This window comes from Crotalus tigris, unplaced genomic scaffold, assembly GCF_016545835.1.
Source record: "Crotalus tigris isolate CLP2741 ecotype Arizona unplaced genomic scaffold, ASM1654583v1 scf7180000017814.3102382, whole genome shotgun sequence".
In the NCBI taxonomy this organism is placed as follows: Eukaryota; Metazoa; Chordata; class Lepidosauria; order Squamata; family Viperidae; genus Crotalus; species Crotalus tigris.
Window position 1 is genome coordinate 2,425,477 of NW_024096652.1, and position 13,654 is coordinate 2,439,130.

The window sequence follows — 13,654 nt, forward strand, 5'->3', positions numbered from 1 at the left end:
CCTAAGCAGGACGGGGACGTAATTAATACAGTGATACAAGCCCACAAGGACATTGTCAGCTAAACTGTTGCCAAGAAAAGGATAGGCATACGAAGTCGCCAGAAGCTAAGCTCTAATTTTCGACCTCCTCCTAGCGCCACCCTATATGCCTTCAGCCCTTTCCGCTACGCCCAGGGGTTCGCTCTCAAACGCCAGCATTGGATGGGCGTCTTTATGCGGACCCTTGCCTAGTCGTGCTCGGAATGAGAAACTCCCAGGGATACGGCCCGGCCAACTTTCCAACGAAAGTTGAGTTTTACTTCGATCTGGAGTATTTAGGTTTACTCCTAAATACGTATGAAACTCTTATTTCAAAACATTGCGGGTCCCCAACTTCCTCCCGCCGGATCGGGCGGCCCTTTGAGACCCGCCAGCCGTGCAGCAAAGCGACTACCCGAGTATCAGCGATGCTTCCCGTAGTATCCGTCATCGAGAGATCGGCCACCTTAAAGCAGAGGCGGCGGCCGCGGGAACTTCAGGGAAGCTCCGCCTACTGAATCTTTCAGAGGGCTCCCGCACCAAACACGGAACTACAGCATGTGGGAACGAGACTTACTCTATGTCGTTGAGAGGGGACCTTTCCCCTTGTCCCTATACGTAACTTCCGGCTTCCTGTTCCGCAAAACTTAACTCTGCCGGTCTTTGCTTTTATTGACTTGATTTATTGATTTTGATTTGATTTATTGACTTGATTTTGTCTTCTCCCCCCCCCTCCCATTTCCCAGGGTTTGTTGGAGAATTCAGGTAATCCATCGGGTGAGGGAAGCGGTGACTCCGTCGCCCTTTTAGGGAGTTTTTCGGGGCGTCATTTGGAGGAAGACCCTGGTACGGTATTAGCATTACACTCACGAATGTAATATTGATGATCACTGTGGTTCCTTTTATATTAAAAAAATATGCAAGCGAAGGTAAATATTTTTATTAGCTAGTTGTCTGTATGAAGAAATAAGATCCTTAAGTCTTAACATAGTTAGGTTGTAACCGAATCCTTTTTTGTTTGTTTTTTGAATGCTTGATTAGAGGGGGCTGTAAAGCACTGAAGCGGTATATAAGTCTTAAGTGCTGTTGCTATTGCTATGTTATTAAAACTTGGAACTGAATATGAAATTTCATTTACCATAGACACCAAAGGAACGCTATTAGAAACCAATACCAATGTTATAGTAAATTTATAGAACCTACCATGTTAACAATATGAGAGCTAGTTTGGTCTAGTAGTGGTTAAGACAACAAGCTAGAAAACAGGAGGCCTTGAGTTCAAGTCCTGCCTTAGCCATGAAAACCAGCTGGGTGATTTTGGGTCACTCATTCTTCAGCCCAATCCACTTCACAGGGATATTGTTGTGGGGAAAATAGGAGGAGGAAGGTATGTTGGATCGAAGTAAAAATAATAAAGGCAGGATACAAATAAATAGAATACGTGACAGTGCTTGCATTTTAAATAGGATATTATTAAAGGAAACATTAATCAGTGGCTATTCCCAGAACAAGTTAATCCTCCTGAAGTCACCCCACATCCTTATAAGATGGATATTGTAAACGGGTATCACTTCCATTCTCAGCTTGTTATGCATTTGGCAGAATAATACTGAAAAAAAAACACCCCATTAAATAAATTGTGCTTTGTTTAAAGTTTATGAGTTTCTTTTTTTAACAGAAGAGAACACTTATTCAGTTTAGGGAAAATGTGCTATATGCTAAGATTTGGCAAATTCAACTTTATTGTGATCCAGGAGGAAGGAAGATTTAATTATTAAATAAATCTTCTAAATCTAAATAAATTAATTAAATTTAGATCCTAAACATAAGCAAAAAGAATTAGAATTAGAAACCCCTACTCTAAAAATAAAATGAAATCAAACAAATGCCATCAGTCAATTGAACTTGCTAAAAAGAGAACTGTTACAATCTTTATGTCAAAATTATTACTGAGTGTTACTGTGCACAGTTACCTAGCAATGTTTTTATATAGCACTCTGGTATGTTTGGAGATGGAACTGAATAACATACACTGGGATAATTGAAATGCATACATTTATAATAAGCATTGACACCTGCCATAACACCAACAGATGTTCTTAATACTGTTTTGTCTTTTATTTATCTAGTATCTATGTCCCAAAATCAGAAGGAGTTGGTAGGCCTGGGTCGGCTTGAATACTTGCAAGCCTTAGTTACTGAATTCCAAGTGACAGATAACTCAGGTGAATGTAATTTATTGGTCAGTTCTTAAGTTTCACATTGGCTTTTACAGGTGCTTTTTTAATATTAAGAGTTCTTTCATTTATGTTGCAGATGCCAAAGAGCAAGTGTTGGCTAATCTGGCCAATTTTGCTTATGACCCTCAAAATTATGAATATCTGCGGCAGCTCAGGGTCTTGGATCTGTTTCTGGACATGCTGACTGAGGACAATGACAATCTTGTGGAATTTGCACTTGGTAAGGTCTGGACTTCAACATTTTCCATGAAATAGAATCATTTTTCAACAGTTATAGCACATAGGAGAAACTAGGATGTTAGCATGTTCCATTGCAGTATTCAACTCTGTCTTCAGTTTAAAATGTGAAGAACCTGTAATTAAGTAATTTGCTGCTAAATTTCCAGAAGCCTTAACCTGCAATGATCAGAGAAGTGGGAGGGCTAGTTTTCTCATCCTTGGCTTAAGAACTCTCTAGCAAAGATATGCAAATAGGCTGAAGAACTGGGTAGGGTATTACAGAGAATAGATTTTGAAAATGATGGGAAGAGGACACTAGCAAAATGCACCAGCAAATATAAGCCAGAGTACAGCTAAGAGCAATAATATAAAGCACAGGTGTCAAACCCGTCACGTGACGTGTCGCAACGTATCGTGACTTTTTTTGCATTGCCGGAGCTGGGGTGGGCGTGGCTTCCGTATGATGCAACCGGCCCGTGGGCCGGCAGTTTGATACCCCTGATATAAAGTGTAACATTCTCTTGTGCAATGACTATTGCAAACTGGATTTTCTAATGTTGAGATTAGCCTGACTAGTTTATTTTAAAGGTTTTCATAACAAAATCAAGTGCAATTGAAACTAAGTATGTAGATTAATTTTTTTAATAAAACTACTATATGTTATCAGATTCCAACTTTAGAAAAATAAGTAGGATTTTTATAAGGGGTGACTATGTATTCAACAATATTTTTTGCACAGAGGAACTATGGTATATTGGCTCTTAGAGTAGAGGTCTCCAACCTTTTGGGCACCAGGGACTGGTTACATGGCAAGAGGTTTTTCCACCGACCAGAGGGGGTGTGGTTTTGTGCTGCCTGCATTCCATGGATGGGGCTTTGCTTGTTTGTGCAGCCCAGTTGCTGGCATGCCGGCAACCCGGTACTGGTCCATGGACTGGGGGCTGGGGACCCCTGACTTAGAGAGTGCTTGTCAACTCTGCATCATTTACCTGTCTTTCCTCTTTTTGGCCCAAAAAATCCAAATGTGTAGGCTATTTTGCAAATAGAATAAAGGTTTTTCCAAATTTGTACAATATTTTATCATAATTCTGGTACTCTAGAGTTTTAATTCATTAGGTGTACTGTTTTATTCTTTCTCCCTAACAGTTGCACAGATTCATAATCTGTATATAAAATCTACAAGCAGTATTTTATGACTTTTAAGTTTCTGAATGTATCTTTGTTATAAGTTGGTGATTTGAACTGAGGAAATTTGGTCCTTCTCTGCTGTGCCTTTGAAAGGACAGTATTTATAACGGGTTTTACTTGTAGGTATGACCATACTATGACCTGTGAGTACAATAATGGTTGTTTCAGTTTAGCTCTCAGCATGCTCACTCAAGTTTTCCAGTGTAAGGATTCTGCAGATGCAGAGATCTGTTTTGCACCTCCTGAAAGCTATTTTTGATGGACAGCATTTATATAAATAGCTTGCATGTTTGCTTATATTATATACAGTCGGTAGACCTCAGGTACCAACTGCAGTTGCGACACAGTTTTAAAGTGAAACATCACATGAATACACCAACTTACAACATCAGTTCTGGCTGCAGCTATTAAGTGAATTACCCAGGGTTGTTAAATACAACATCGTGTGACCATGGCTTGTGACTTTCTGCCAGCTTCCCCGTTGATTTTGCTTGTTTGGCTGGTGATCACACATTTTAAATTATAAATGTGTGATGGTTGTCTAGCACCCAAATTGTGATCGCACATCTTCAGGATTCTGTGATGGTTGCAACTTCCAAGGATCAGTCATAAACCTCCTCTTTCATAGTCATTGTAAGTTTGAATGGTCACCAAATGAGCAGTTCAGTTCTTATATCAGACGTATCCTCAAACTATTTATGGACAGAAACAAGAGACTAAGTTGTCTTAGAGCTACTGAAATGTACATTATTATTAAAATGAAATGGACCAAACAACCCTGTTGTTATCTTTACCACCTCATTCTCTCATTTTTCAGGAGGACTGTGTAATCTCTGCCTGGACAAAATCAACAAAGACTATATACTAGAGGCGGGTGGGGTGTCAGCTGTTGTCAACTGTCTGGCCAGTGCCAACGAAGAGACTGTCCTGTCTGCAGTTACAACTCTGATGTACTTGTCCACACCTCAGTCTCGCCAAGAGATCACCGTCCTCCCTGTGATTGAGTGCATGCTGCGCTTCTCCCTCTCAACCAACAGAAGGCTGAAAAACCTGGCCACTATTTTCCTTGAGGACTATTGCAGTCCCCTTCAGGTGGAGGAGGCCAGGAGCCTCACCAGGCACACAGCCATCGGAATTCCACTGCCCAAGATGGAGGCAGCCCAGGAGGCAGCCAACGAGATCCTCCCTGAATGAGGAGCAGAATTCTTTCCTGTCACACATCCCAGAGGAAAAGAGAAAGAACTCGCTACAGGTATTCTGCTTTAAAAATGACTGTAAATAGTCCTGAGAGTTTCCTTGGGAGGCATACAGTGGATTTTCAGATGGGTTCCTTTCATGTTCTGATGTGCTTTTCAATTCATTTTCAGGTTATTTAGAAATACGAACCAGTTGCTATGAACCAGTTGCTAAAGGGCCTTGATAACTATTCTAGACTGTTTGTAAAAGACAGCTGGGAGAATATATATATATGAACAAAAGAGCTCTGAAAATGTAAGACAGCTCTTTGACTCATTATCTTTTCCCCCTCTGAAGTTTATTTTTCAATAAGTAGCAGGGGGAGAAAAGATAATGAGTCAAAGAGCTGTCTTACATTTTCAGAGCTCTTTTGTTCATTTAATTAATTGGCAAGCATAACAAACATTCCATTAAAATGTTTAATAAGTCAAATCATTCAAGCACATTTAGAATTAGATATAATCCTATTCCCATATGGATCATTTGACTTGAAGAACCTGTTTCTGTTTCCAGTTGGGATTGATGATCAGCAAATACTTTCCAAAGCCTTTGATGGGAGCTGAAATAAATGTTCTTATCTTTATGCTTCACTTGGAGCGTTTACTCTCCAGTATCCCCTTCCAGTCATCAGTCCAAGATTCAAGTCTCCTCCGTGGTGGCTGTAGCTTTAAATGTTTGTTGTGACAGCAAGAGAACAAGATGTGTTCCCAGCTTGGATTTGGCTCTACCCCTGAGAAGAATTAGAAAGGGACATTAAAAATATAACTATATAATACAGCACTTCAATAAAAAGTTGATGTGGTAGCATTCTTGTGGAAAACGAAAGGACTCTTATGAATTCCAGAGGGTTTTAGCAGTGAGATTTATTGCGCAGATTCAGAAGCAGTAACAACAAGCAATTCTGAACCCTGAGGGCGGGTTCAGACTTCAGTTTTATACTTTCCCTTTTCTCAGGAACAAAGGAACACACATTGAAATACACATTGTAATACATTAGGTTCGTTTCTCACGGGTATACAATGGAGAGTTTGCTACATACATTGTATCCCAGTATAATGCACATTAGGTTAGTCACATACTACTAACACAGCACTATTTCAGTAATTATGCAGACACATCATTATTCTAGTGATTGTTCATTATTCCACATTAGCATAGCTCCTCATACCTTTAATGGTGTCCTTGTCATCAATGAGCAGATCAGCCGAAACAACTGTTTTATCTCTAGTCAGAATTAGTCGCCCCACAAAGTTAGGGCCTAAGTGCTGCGCAACCCATCTGTACTGTCAAGTGATAAGAAAGCAGTATTAGAAGAAAGGTATTTACAGCTTTCAAGAAAGCTTTTTTTTTTTTAACTATCAAACATTAGTAGACTTATCCTATGTAGCTTTAAGACAGAATGCTTGGACTGAACCCTCAAACTGCTGATCCTCTCCAAACTTTCAAAGACTAAGTTTCAATGAACACCGTCATGAACACAGTCTATCTTATTTTTGAGTAAATGTGCATAGGCTGGTAATGTGGCTCCAAGAACAAATTTCAGTGATTTGTTTGTTTGTTTACTTACTTATTTGATTTCTATAGCCACCCATCTCAGCAAATGACTGCTCCCAGTTCAGAAACATATATTACAATTAAAGTTGTAAAGCATTTTAAAATAAAAAAAACAGTAAAAGCCATTAATACTCTAAAAATCATTAAAACATCTAATTTGAGTACATTCAGAGCAAGAAATCTGGCCTGTAAACAATATAGCCAGGAGGCAGGGTTCTTGGCGCATGTAGCACCCCAGGCTTGGGAGCATAGCCAGATCTTAAAAGTTTTACGGAAGGTTAATACAGTTGGGGCTATTCTAATCTCCAGAGGGAAGATGTTCCACAGAGCAGGGACTGAAAAAGCTCATCTTCTAGTCCCTGTGAGCTAACATTCTTTGGCTGAGGGGATCTGCAGCATGCCCATCCTATTTCCTTTAAAATTTCCTTTCCTTAAAATTTCCTTTAAAAATGAAAAATTGGCCTGACTGGTGAAAGTACACCAGGTTAGCACTACTTTTTTTTTTTTTTTTTTTTTTACAGAATAAAAATTCTCACTGTATGGTTCACAAAAGTAGAAAATTGCATTGCTAAGAAGCAGGTTTGCTCTCAAATTTGTTATGAGGGTGTTTTGTGACTCTGCAACTGCCTAGCACTGTCCTTCAGGAATATATATGTGTTTATTATCAGAATTGCAACATGCCTTCTATTATCTTTTCCATTGTTTTAGCCTTTAATGTCACTATGTTCTTAACAAGGTTAGGGAATATGTGGCTTCTGGATTCCCCAAACCCTGAAAATCTCTGTTCTACATCACGACTAGGAAGGGATGAGGCTTAGAGCAGAGCAATCAGCCATTTTTAAAGCTCTTACCCAATTGCCTCTTCCATAGGGATGCTCTGGGGTATGGGAGGGGGATATTTTTCTACGGAGACAAGAATCAGGTCAGCCCATTCTTGAATTCAAATTTTCCTTCTGCTCCAGAGGCTGGCCTGCAACTCTTCTAGTCGCTTATAATGGGCTGGGCTGGCTAGAGGTGATGCAGTACAGCAAAAAACTTGGAGGGCAACTTAAAACATTTGCTGCAGTACAGCAGAAAATTGGAGGGCAACATAAACTGGCTTTCCTTGACTTTCCAGATTTTTCAAACTTTGAAAGACAGCTCTTTCAAGACACATTTCCAGACAATAACTATTCCTATATAGCTAGTGTATAATAGTAGTCTGTTATCCTCATAATTTTGATGGAGGGTAGCATAAAACTCTTCATAATAAATTGATAAATATTGTGGAGAGAAAAGAATAAAGCATATCTTTCATATCTAGGTGGCAGCAACAAACTTAGGGAACTACTACACAAATCATAAAATATGCTTTTAAGCTTCAGCATCTTAACTATGCGTATCTCGTAAGATGCATATGTATAATTACATATGTATAAAATATTGGACAACGTACTCCTTCCTAAAATGCCACTTTATAAGTTTTAAAATCAGATAGCAATAGCCTTTGGGGATGACAAGGCCTGTGCTGATTTGAAAGAGCCAACCTTTCTGATTAGTATGTATCATTTAAATATTTTGATGAGTGGAGTACATATTTTGTTTATTATACTTGATATCTTTTTTTCTTTCAAAGCGCTTTTATTGGAATATTCATGAGGAGGAAGAGTCATGTGGTAACTCAGTCAGCCAATGTGAAGAAAGTGCTACTGAGTCTGTGCAAAAGGAGTATTGAGTTAGGAGCTGGATTTCCAGTCTCAAGGTTTTGTCTCTGGTCTGTCTCTGTAAGAAGTCTTCATTAAGCTATGTTGCTGTAAAGAAGAATGGTATTGTAAATATTTTTATATAAAGTTATTTGAATCAGCTAAATGCAGTCAACTGTGAGAGCTTCTGATTTATTTTTTCACCAATAGAGAAATTAAAATTCTCTAACAGCTTTGACTCTTTAGTGGCTTTGTACTGGCAATGGAGGATTTGGATTTTAATGGCTAGTAATCTTCTTAAGAGTTTAGTACCCTGGACTAAGACAGAACTTTTCTGTAATCTCAGAAGAACTAAAGCCAAGGCACGGTATGAAAGCCACCCAAACCTGCTATGACATTGTCTTGTTATTAGTCACTAACCAGGGAGGAGGCAAGGAACGAAAGCCAAAGAAAGAACAGAGTTTTAAAACATACAGAATCTCTCATCTCGATTGATAGGTGGTTTGCATGTTAAGAGTGAAAGAAGGCAGAGTGACACTTGCCAACCTTTTCCGAAATGCAGTATTCATATTTCCGTATAGGACTTGTGCAAATAAAAACGTCAGTGCTGAAAAGACATGATATACTTCATTACAAGAAGAAAACATATGCTGAAGCCAAAATGTTCTTAATGTTGAATGGTCCTTACTTGGGCATTTCATTCATCTCGTGCATCGCTTCAATAGCTCCTGGGATGGGCTGCAGACTCAGAAAAAAGCCGGGTGACTCATAGACACTGGCTATTTTCTCCTAAAAAAAAAGTCACATATTTAGAATTATGGTTAAGACAATTTAATTGTTTAAAATTCAGGTAGCTTTAAAGATCATATAAAGAAATCAGATGTTATGTTTTAAATTAATTTCAAAACCATATTCCAGGGCGTCAGGTAAGTAGCACTAAAGGCCAAGCTGCTTTTTAGAGCAAGAAGAATTGGTCATTGGTGCAAGACATTTTTTGAAATAGCTAGCGTGACTGTCATGCTTATAGTTCTATCTCGTTTGTTTATACTCTTACATTAAGTTTATACTCTTGAATCTGCTCCTTACTCAAAAACTCAGAAAAGTCAGCAACATTGTTGTAATTGAGGGGTGACACTAAAATGATTCTCAAACCTTGCAAAATACTGCTTAGGTAAATAGCCGTAACTGTTTTGTAATTATTAGGCTGAATAAGTAGTGGAAGGCATAGATGACCTGCCGGAACAGTGTTTCTCAAACTTGGTCGCTTGAAGATATGTGGACCAACTTCCAGAACTAAAGCTGGCCGGAGAATTCTGGGAGCTGAAGTCCACATGTCTTCAAGACGCCACGGTTGAGAAACACTGTGCTAGAGATCATTTCTTTTTAGTAACACAAGTATGGGCTTCATTCACACACCAAACCATGATGGGGAAGGGAACTCTTCACACTTCCCTTGCTGTCTAAGTAAGGTCACTTATGCCTGAAAATGCAGAGATTTGGTTCCTGCCCGCCAATTGTTCAACTAATTGCCTAAGCCACTTCTCAGGATTGCAGAGTATCCGTGATCTGCATCAAGGTTATAGGTGAGAAAGGAAACAGTCTGTCTCTTTCTTTTGCCCTTCCTCCAAGAAAACAGCCCAGGACTGCTGGAAGGGAGGGAGAGGGCAGATATTATAAAGGGGAAGGGTATCTCCCAGCAATTTTTGTGGTTCTTGGTACCAAAGGGATGCCCAGCTAAGAAAAAAAACAACATGTATATTCTCCTTTCAAAAGTTTTTGTGTTAAAACATTTGACTTTGAGAGAAGTTGCCATTTGCTCTTCAGGATATGATTTCAAACTCCTTTACTTTGTGGTGTTGGCGGCTTCTGGAAGGAAGTTTACTACAAGCCTGTTCTAGTTTCTCTTCCTATTTCAGTATAAAGGCAAACTGTGCAGCTCCTGGCAGAAATGAAAATATGGGAGACCACCTAAGAACCCATGGTTATGTCTCTCTGGTGACATAAAAGAAAGATAATAAAAAGCAAAGACATCCTCAACTCCTGGACAAGTTTGAAAAGTGGCTTGACATTTCCACCTTTTGGGGTGCGTCTTGACTTCCCAGTTTAGTTACAGCCCTGGGAGCCTCTGATTTAAATCCTAAACAGATGACACTGCTCAGCTTTCAAATCCAGAGGAGAGCCAGAGGCTGCCACCTGCCGAAGTTAGAAGGGAAGGTTTACAGCAGACTAACACCAGCAGTGAAGCAGCAGCTTTTATCAGTTCACATATCCAATACTGTGCTTTTAAAAATTACACATGGCTGCACTCTTAAGCACTCCACCAATTAAACACTCATGACATGAAGCAGATTCAAAATGCTTCAGTTAAAGGTTTATTTTAAAACTTTAAACTTGCAGACATTACTGTAATAGTTGTACAGTACTCATTTATAGGCAGAAGTGCTTTGGGCCTTGTATATTGCAGTAACCTGGAGCTCAACAGAGCAGCTCAAACTTTTGCATTCTTTTGCTGGCTTCAAAAAAAAAGGCTACTCGTTTGATTGATGAATGGTTCCTTAAAACAACTGTATCTTAAAAAAAAAAAGATGTGGGAACCTGACAAAGTTAGCTTCCCCCCTCCCCTCCACCTTAAGGAACAGCAGATCTGCCTTTGGCTTGTGTGAGAACTCTTCCAAATCATTTTCAAAGCAGATAGAGATACATTTTTGTAAAAAGCCTTTTAACATTACTATGTTTATCTCAGCATGAACAGAAACTACGGTTTGAAAAAATTCAAGACGCGCCAACTAAGTGGCAAGGAGAAAACCTGAGATCTGCCCCTCTGCAGCATTTCTGCCCGTTCTCCTTTAGCTTCAGGAATAACAAAAGCGGAGGGAAGGAGATCCAGAATTCCTCCTACCCGGGGATCCAGCTACCAAAAGCTCACCCCTAGGTCTTCCCGCAGGCGCCGGTATTGATCCACCGCTAAAAAGCCCTTTCGTTGCGCCAGTTCCACGTGAGGTTCCTCCGGGTAGGAAGCGACAAAGTCGCGGAGCAGCCCGCCCTCGAAGTCGCTCAAGACTCCATCCATGTCCACCAGCACGCGGAGCGAGGGACGCCCGCCACCGGCCATGTCTTTCAAGAGGCGAAGAGACTGCGGCGCCGCCCCCAAGTCCTCCACTCAGGCCAGCAAGAAGATAGAAGAGGAATCGAGGGTTTTCCGGTGGAATGGAATCGCGGTACGGAAGGGCAAAGGAGCTTTTTAAGTGCGGGGTCGCAAATGAAGGCGGGGAGACCTGAAAGAAGCAGAATAACAAGAGTTGGAAGGGACTTTGGAGGTTTTCTAGTCCAACTCCCTGCTCGGGCAGGAAACGGCCGAGAACCTCGTGGGAAAGGAGTAAATCCGAGCCCCTTCATCGATGACAGAAGAGAATTGGCCTCGCTCCGTTTGCCATGTCTTCAGGACAGGAGTTCCCGTTTGAGATTCATTTACTGAGCCTTTTTAAGATCGGATTATTCCACGAGACGACTTTATACATCGTATATAAAGACCTTAATTCGTTTCAAGCGAACGCAAGGATACTTTGTGTAAATAGCAGCATCAAAAGGTAAAGATTTCCCAGTTTTAATCCTAAAATTTTGTTTAATATTTTTTTCTTACCTAAAAAAATCAGCGGGTATCAACCAGTAAATAACAATTAGATTTAAATCAGATGGTAAACATTTATTCTGTGATATTGCAGTTTTGATTTTGCTAAGGTCTGGGTTTGATCTTTAAAAATCAAACATGTATTTTCCTGATTTTGTATGATTTTTAGATGGGGTGCACCTGAAACCAGTTACCTGAGTTAATACAAAATTTGAAGCAAAAGTCACAAGTTCACAGAGCCACAAACTAATCAATCACATGTGTAAGAATCAGCAAAGTGTCTCAACCTTGGCAACTTGAAGTTGTGCAGACTTCAACTCCCAGAATTCCTCAGCCGGCAAAACTAACTAGGGAATTCTGGGAGTGATCCAGGAACTTCAAATTGTCAGGATTGAGAACACTGCTATATGGTACACAATAGTGCATTATTTTACCGTAATCTCTCTACTGTACAACTTCATTATTGGTCTGTACTTGTTTTTCAAACTTGATAATTTGAAGATATATGGACTTCAATTCCCAGAATTCGTCCTGCTGGCTAAGGAATTCTGGAAGTCAAGTCCACACTAATTAAAGTTGCCAAGTTTGAAAAAAAAAAGTCTATATAATACAGTTTTGTCATATCCAAAGTACATCCACTGCATAATCCAGATATTTGGAGTTTGCACACTCTATGATGGATGCTGTAGCAGTGAACTAATTTTTGCACTGTCTGTGTTAACAGAGGAATAGTATCAAGATCAAGGGAAGTGATAGTACTGTTCTATACTGCAGTGGTGAAGCCACATTTGGAGTACAGTACTGTATCCATTTCTGATCACAGTACAAAAAAGGATACTGAGGCCCTAGAAAGAGTGCAGAGAAGAGCTGAAAGAATTAGGCATGTTTAATTTAACAAAGAGAAGACTGAGGCAGGCAACTATTGACTGCCAGCTAGTCAATCTCAAAACAGCTATTATTGCTTGTTGTTAGCCTCCAGTTATTCAGTTGTACAATATTTTTCTTGCCACATCTTATTTTTTTAGCCTTTTTAAATCGTACAGATTATATTTTATTCAACATTAAAACTTAATTACATTTTAGTTAACCCCTAGCACTTTAGAAATTCTGATTTTATGGACTTCTATTATCTCAACCTTGCAAATCTATAGTCACTTTCCTTACAAATTTTAGACAAAGATTGTTTTAATGTTATAACTCTTAATTTCATAGCTCTTTTTTATATTGCTAATCAAAGATTGAAATAAAGATATTGCAGTGTAAAAGCACACGTATTCAAGTCTGGAGTTCCAGAATACAGTGGACTGTTTATTGAATTTATTGAACTCTAAAGACTGTGGCCATCTTCACAAGTTAAATGAAACATTGTTAAAAAACACCAGTGCGCAAGGGACAACATAATCCCCAACCACATCAACCCCTATCTCATAGCTTGAGAGATGGGAAAAAAAAAAAAGGGATTTTAAAGGCAGGCAAGATGGGGCTGTACTAATCTCTGGAGGCAAGACAGCAGATACTATGACGGCGAAGCCCTGCTTTCTCTAGATCAGTGGTTCTCAACCTTTTTAATGTCATGACCCCCCCAACCGGTCGTAAGTCGAGGACTACTCAACTGGTAGTCTGCAGAATGGGACTTTTGGCGGGCTCAGTTTGCAGAATGGGACTTTTGGCGGGCTCAGCAGGGCAGAGACAGCCTGGACAATTCCTATTGGCTTTTGAAAGCCAATAGAATTAGACTCTATTCAAGAGAGTCTATTCTATTGGCTTTCAAAAGCCAATAGAATAAAAGGGAGTAACACAGCTAAGGAAAAGGGGGAAAAAAATGGTGGACTGCGTTGTTTGACGACCTCCGTGAAATGGTCGTTCGACCCCAAATGGGGTCCCGACCC

At 39.8% G+C, this 13,654-nt stretch overlaps 2 protein-coding genes across 4 annotated transcripts in view; one reads left to right on the forward strand and one right to left on the reverse strand.

Annotated features, from left to right (window-relative positions):
• ARMC7 (armadillo repeat containing 7) lies at positions 1-8,130 on the forward strand. 3 transcript variants are annotated; one of them, XR_005556642.1, is made up of 5 exons: positions 1-783; positions 2,148-2,243; positions 2,335-2,478; positions 4,483-4,917; positions 8,071-8,130. XR_005556642.1 is itself a non-coding variant. In XM_039342907.1 (4 exons), exons 2-4 carry the CDS (start codon positions 2,153-2,155, stop codon positions 4,857-4,859), a joined length of 612 nt encoding a protein of 203 aa, XP_039198841.1. In that variant the 5' UTR covers positions 5-864; positions 2,148-2,152; the 3' UTR covers positions 4,860-5,167. The 3 variants fall into 3 exon arrangements, 1 of the variants encoding a protein (XP_039198841.1); XR_005556641.1 differs by having other exon boundaries at positions 6-864; XM_039342907.1 differs by lacking the exon at positions 8,071-8,130 and having other exon boundaries at positions 5-864; positions 4,483-5,167.
• NT5C (5', 3'-nucleotidase, cytosolic) overlaps positions 5,307-13,654 on the reverse strand; it is a 9,563-nt gene continuing 1,215 nt past the window's right edge. Inside the window, exons 2-6 of the mRNA XM_039342817.1 lie at positions 11,064-11,296; positions 8,826-8,926; positions 8,684-8,744; positions 6,070-6,184; positions 5,307-5,631 (exon numbers count right to left, since the gene is read on the reverse strand). Coding sequence (XP_039198751.1) covers positions 5,489-5,631; positions 6,070-6,184; positions 8,684-8,744; positions 8,826-8,926; positions 11,064-11,296 — 653 coding nt within the window. The 3' untranslated portion in view covers positions 5,307-5,488. The remainder of the gene's footprint in view (positions 5,632-6,069; positions 6,185-8,683; positions 8,745-8,825; positions 8,927-11,063; positions 11,297-13,654) is intronic.